This window comes from Trichomycterus rosablanca, chromosome 8 (genome assembly GCF_030014385.1).
Source record: "Trichomycterus rosablanca isolate fTriRos1 chromosome 8, fTriRos1.hap1, whole genome shotgun sequence".
Taxonomy (NCBI): Eukaryota; Metazoa; Chordata; class Actinopteri; order Siluriformes; family Trichomycteridae; genus Trichomycterus; species Trichomycterus rosablanca.
The window spans coordinates 14,563,620-14,570,314 of record NC_085995.1 but is presented as its reverse complement, the minus strand read 5'-3'; the positions used below and the strand labels follow the sequence as shown (position 1 = coordinate 14,570,314).

Below are 6,695 nucleotides of genomic sequence, written 5' to 3'. Positions count from 1 at the left end.
GAATACTGCAGTGTTCGAATCCCAGTGCTGCTCTCTGCAAGTTGGGTACCTACACAGTCAATGATTGGCTCGTCAGCTGGGTTGGATTGGATAACTGATGCAATAACGACCTCTGCTGGCTGATAGATGGTTCCTGCACTGACGAAGGTGATCATGGAGATCAGTATTCAGGGTCGCAGTGGGTACGATTCTCTGGGCAAAAGGTAAGAAACAACCTCATTGCCAATCACAGGGCAAACACACACACAATCACATTCACACCTTAAAGGCATTTTTAGTAGCCCCAATTAACCTGAGTTGTAGGAGGAAACAGGAGCTCCTGAAGGGAACCAACACAGATACGAGATGGGAATGGACCCAGCCTGCTCTACTTTAGAACTAAACCCAGGACCTTCTTGCTGTGAGGAGACAGCTTGACCCAACATGCCCCCTCCCCATACATGATATTGAGGCCCATATAAACTTGCCTGGTGCAGGCAAAAAGAAACAGTCAGTTACTGCACACCTGTCAGATGGAGTCGTGTTTGTCATTACTGTCCTTGGTCAGTGGTGGAGGTCAGCAGTAGAGGAAGCCAAATGCAATCGGGTAATTGATTATATTATTTGGGGGGGGGGGGGGGGGGGGAATAATAATTATATGGGTGGGGAAATGGGAGGTGGGGGTGCACAAAGGCACAATTACTTATTACTGCACTGCCTTCTATGCTATAGATTTAAGTGATGTTGATCAAAGACTTATCATGCAAGTCAGTTTGGTTACCTGTCAGGATGTCATCAGGTTTTGTTTAATTTCTACACCTCCACAGATGAGAAACTCAGTGAGTACAGATATTACTTGCATAGTATAACGTAAATTGTGCAGTTTGTGTATGTCAAGTTGTGTTGAATGGCCAGTTTTTAAGCTTCTAGGTCAGTAAAACTACTTATTGTAATCTACATTTTATTTTTAGGAATACAGCCTCACATTTAAAATCCAGTGGTGGACACCCCTTCAAATTTAGTTTAGCTTTGTTGCATCCAGCTCCATTGCCTATAAAATGCTGTTGTATAAAACGCTGCCAATTTTGTGGTAACAGTTTGGGGAAAGCTATTCTCTGTTTCAGCTTGACTGCCCCTGCACACTCAATAGAGCATTAAACTCGGTGTGAAGGTACTGCACACCTGCATAGATCCCTAACCTCAACCCCATGGACACCCTTGGAGGGAATGGAATGACTGTGAGCCAGACTTTCATATTTAGCTTCAGTGTCTGACCTCTTAAATATTCTTTTAATTTAATTGGCATGAATGACCAGTTTGGGTAAAGCCCTTCTAGAAGAGTTAGGGTTGTTATAGATGCAAATAGGATACTTAACTATACACTGCTTAAGTGTGTGTGACCTTGGTTAAACAAGAATACCAAATAAAGATAAATAAATATTCTAACATCACACTTTTTTTTCCAGAAATGAAATATTAATGCATTTCCCCCCAAATGTCTTAGGATGAACAGAAACAGTAATGTGTGGCTGTAAACCCATTTGTTTCTATTTTAACTATGTAATATTAAATGCAATATACAAAGAGTTTCTTACATTGACTTTTATTTCATTGCACACACTATTAACCCAAGATATTTCATGTTTAAAAAAAATTAAATTATTAGAAAACATTTCAAAATTATTGAAATGTTTAAAAACAATGTTGCTTAAAGAAATATTGGAAGGGATTTGCATATTTCTCCCTCTACAGTGAATAATATTATTAAACAGTTCAAGAAATCTGGAGGAATTTCAGTGCGTAAAGGTAAAGGGCACAAGCCTAAGCTGAACAAGTGATTTCCGATCCATCACACTGCACTGCACCAAGAACCATCGTTCATCAACAGCTGATATACCCACATAGGCAAGGGATTACTTTGGCAAACCTTTGTCAAGCACTACAATACAGAGTTACATGCACAAATGCCACTTAAAACTTTACTGTACAAAAAGCCTTATGTTAACCATGTCCAGAAGTGGCGTTGAGTTCTCTGGGTTTAAAGGCATCTGGGATGAACCATCGCACAGTGAAAATGTATATTGGGGTAAGATAAATCAGCATTTCAGATCTTTTTGGAAGAAAGAAACACTGTGTGCTCCGGAGAGCAACAAGTACAAAAGCCAGGTTGTCATAGTATGGGGCTGGGTCAGTGCCCTTGGCAAAAGTAGTTTACACCCATGTTTATGTCCAAAACCACATGCTGCACACATTGAAAAAGGCATGGCTGCAGTAGAGGAGGGTACAGGTACTGGACTGGCCTGCCTGCAATCCTGACCTGTCTGTAATAGATAATTTAAAGCGTAAAATGTCACAACCCACTACTGTTGCACCTCAAGATGTGTTTGCATGAGCAATGGGACAAATTAACATCTGAAACACTAAATCGTTTGGTATCTTCGATCCCAAGTGTTTTGAGAAAAAGCAGCAACATCACAAGATGTTAAATGCTTTAATGTCCCAACTTTTTTGTAAAGTGTTGCAGACCTTAAATGCAGGAATAGATGTTTATTAACAAATGAAATAAAGCTGACCAGACAAAACATGAAATATCTTGTGTTTATACTGTCCACAATGGATTAAAGATCAAAGTAAATAAAAGAAACACTGCATTTATTTCATTAGCATCTTTCATACTGTCTGATTTGGGGTTGTAATATTAAGATGATTGTATTTGTGCTCTTGTTCTATCCCTTCTTTATTTTTCATGTTATTTGTACTAATATACTGTAGTTGTATTTACATCTTTGTTTTCTCTTTTTAACAGAAAATATAACAGAAAAGTAATCTATTTAAAAAATACATTCTTTTGGCACTGACTAATTAGTTAAATAAATGTACTTACTGTCCCGATGCCACTATGAGCAAAACAAATGTATGTCATTAAAATATTGCAATTATACCACTGTATATTATACTGGAGAAATTAGGGTACTACAACTGTTAAATAGTGAAACCTACTGATTCAATTTTTTTGTTAATATTGAATACCACTATCAAAGCTCTGACTATGATCTGGTACTTCTACTAAATACCTAGCTGACTCATGCGTACAGCTGCATCGTCAAATTTTAGAATATCGTTTAAAAAAAAAAGGCAAGCAAATCTTAATATGACATTTTATTACAAATAAGATTTTTGATTGTGTAACATCAGATGTTTATTACTTAGTCCATGTTAAGTAATCGTCACAATAGTCCATCATATTCCTACAGACCTACAGTCTCGTATACTTAAACAATAACAGAAGTGCAAAACTTAAACTTAAATTAGAAGAACATCCAAGAAATAAAAAGGATTGATGATTGATGTTCCCACAGCTCCTCTGATGGATGGATGGGTGGATGTACAGGTAAAGTAGGATGAGGTTTTCATGTGTTCAGCTGCTGATCCAAATCACAGTCAGTGTTTTATATGCTATCCAACTTCTTCAACACATATGGAGCTGCAAGAGGAAAAATGTATTTTAATGACATATCCAGTGAAAAGAAAACAGTTTGATACATAGCTACGTCTCCATACAGGTTTATAATCTGTTTATTCTTAGAATAGTCATAGTTTAATCAGAATAGGGAACTTGAACATATACACATTAACTGAAATAGAGTACTCTGATTAAGCCAACGCTGAATTAAAGATTGCTCTAATTAAACAATGTGGGTAATTATTTAAAGAAAATGTTAAATAGATAAATAGTAGTCACAGTGCATATTCTGGATCTGATTACATTCTCAGTCAACAATCTGTGTATGAATTCGACATCTGTGTACCTTTTAAACAGTCAGTGGGGGGGGGGGAAACTTGACTGGGAAGCCACAAGTCATAATACCAAATGTGTTTTCTATTTGTCATAACTGTGCACTGAAAGACCAGCTTATTTCCGTCAAAGAAATTGATGAACTAATAAAAATATCAAAACATTGTGGTCCACTGTGCATTCCTCTCATAGTTATTATAATAATATTTCTATTTACCTGGTAACTTGAGGTTAAGGTTTTTATTTTTTATATAAGTTAAATAATAATAATAATAATAATAATAATAAATTAAAACTGTGCTAACATCTCCCTCTCGTGGTGAAACTTTCACCTGCTACAAAAGTGAGTCGTATACCAGATTTATACGGTGCTTTGCTTCAAAATAAATAAATCATTCAAGCAAAAAAGCATTTAGGTAAAGAAAAACCTTAAATTTGCACATCTGCCTATTGTCTTTGGCATTTCATTGACATCTAAATGTTTGAGCAACACTGCTATAGAACATGCTGATACAACGACACGCGACTGAGGCTGTGAGCTAATGGTACTGAAGGCTTGACTAAAACTAAATCCACTTTGGCTGTGCAGTTTGACCAAACCTGCTACGTTCTTATTGTTACTATTTTTATGATCTCTACATAGCAAATAGAATAAAAAAACACTTATCATTAATATGATTTTTATTATACTAAGAAAAGGGGAAAAAAACAGTGACAGATTATTAGTAAGGGGAAAAAATTAAATGAGGCAACTGTTATCTTTATACCTTTAGCAATGTCACATTACAGCAGCATTATTCATAAATTGGTAGTGTTATATCTTGGTTGCCTGCTATTTTCTTGTTAGTGATTATGATGTGATATGCCTGATGGCTCCTCTGTACCTATATTTATAAACAGGCCTAGTTTGACTGTATCTACTCAGAAGAACATGGAACAGTGATCTTTTTACAAGGTCAAGAATAATCGTCTGAATAGTCTTATATAAACCAATAGGTCTGATTAGATCTGATGACCTTGTAACATAATTTGCCAATCAAGAAAGAAATCCTGCTCTAATCACGCCACCTTAGATCTAGATGTAAGTTTAATCACATGGACATAAAGCAGGAGAAGTGGATTCATTCTTTAATGGCTGCATGGCGATGTAAAACTGTATTGACTGTAGACGATGTTGAGACAAACGTGTTGGAGTAGCTTTGACTAAATAACAGATTTATGTGTGGTTGTTATTGTATTATATCCAAGATCTGATCATCTACTGTGCATTTACAGTCACCTGAATGAAACCTTTAGATACTCACTGACTCTGAGGAGAGCAACATAGATGAGAAAATTCCGCACGGATGATATCACATCCTCCCGCATCTTTCTCTTCATCTCCTCTGGATCCAGTTTAGGTCCGAGTCCCTCTAGTTTAAACATGATTTCAGATTAATGTGTCTGATCAGAGCTAAATGTCCTCGTCTTTGCTGGATAATCCGTAGGCACCTACTTAACCTGTACTGCGCATGCGCACTTAGTCTTGCGAAACACACGTTTCGTTTCGCGTCTTAGTAGGACCATTGATATTGACTTCCACTTATATGCGTGATCTAAAATAATAACAATTTGCAGAAATATACAGATCTGGAAGCACAGTACCTTATATGTTTTTTAAGTATTAGTAGTACTATTGTTTTTTGCATTTTAACACCGGCAAGGTGTCTAGTGTTAACTAACAGATGTCGACGAGTTAATCAGGCATCAGCAGTGTTCTGTGTTCCTACCGCGGTTTAGTTTTCATTTTGAAAGACTTTGATTGTTTAATAAACAATAATTAACACGCTCCAATCTGTTAGTGTGTAAAACTACATGATAATCAGATCTGCATCTATCGGTATAAACATGGACTTTGGAGGGTTACATTGCTCCAGTAACGGGGATTACACTACATCCACAACCGGGTGTTTATCAGCCCAAAAACGCAAACGAACCGACTTTAATAACATGAACGGAGACAGAAGTGACAGTGCAGCTTGTTTTTCTACTAAAGAGACCAAGAAAAAGCACAGTAGGTGATATTTATATACAAAACATTCTTTATGATTAAGAAGTAGAGGTTAAAAGTTTACACTCAAACTCAAAAGAAGCTTTATTGGCATGACAAATAAGGACATTCGTATTGCCAAAGCAAGTTAAAGAGAAATATTAAAAATAAAAATAAGAAAGAACAAATATATACAAAACAGTTACATGTGCAAAAAAATATAAACTAGAATAAAACATTAATAAAAACAGTGCAAAATAATAACAATAAAAATTATAATATTTACAATAATGAGGTAGTAAAACAATCAGTTTGTGTGTGTGTGTGTGTGTGTGTATGAGACATGGTCACCCACTGTCCCTCACCTGGTGGCAGGTGTGAGTATAGAGTGCTGCTACACACACACACACAGACTTCTCACGTCTCAGCACACAATCAAATGTGGGTAGAGTAAAAAAAAGTAAGAACCATCACTTAAATATGTTGATGCATGCTCAATAATCCAGGTACACAAATCCATAAAGTTGAATCAGTTCATCTGGACACAAGTTTGTTGTAGAGATACGTTTCGTCACTCAATCCGAATGACTTCTTCAGTCTGAGCTGGTGTTGAATACCCCAACCTTATATGCAGTTGATTACATAACGACCGATCATTGCATAACAATGGAACTGGTGATCAGGTCTATATGAAATTTACAATGACCATTAATTACAATGGCCATGTGTGTCTTTCACACATGATTGGGGTAACGCTCCAATGACGGCGTTGTATGATGGTGAGAGATGTACTCTCAGGCCCCCTCCCCGGTTCAGAGATGGTCGTTTCCTCTTCACGTAAATGGCCTCTTTGACTCCACGTTCAAACCAGCGTTCCTCCTTGTCAAGGAT

At 36.7% G+C, this 6,695-nt stretch overlaps 1 protein-coding gene across 1 annotated transcript; it reads right to left on the bottom strand.

The window, feature by feature from the left end:
* Positions 1-3,125: 3,125 nt before the first annotated feature.
* tomm5 (translocase of outer mitochondrial membrane 5 homolog (yeast)) lies at positions 3,126-5,280 on the bottom strand. The gene is made up of 2 exons (XM_062999872.1): positions 5,080-5,280; positions 3,126-3,463 (listed from the first exon to the last, which is right to left on the bottom strand). Exons 1-2 carry the CDS (start codon positions 5,198-5,200, stop codon positions 3,429-3,431), a joined length of 156 nt encoding a protein of 51 aa, XP_062855942.1. The 5' UTR covers positions 5,201-5,280; the 3' UTR covers positions 3,126-3,428.
* Between the last annotated feature and the right edge of the window lie 1,415 nt (positions 5,281-6,695).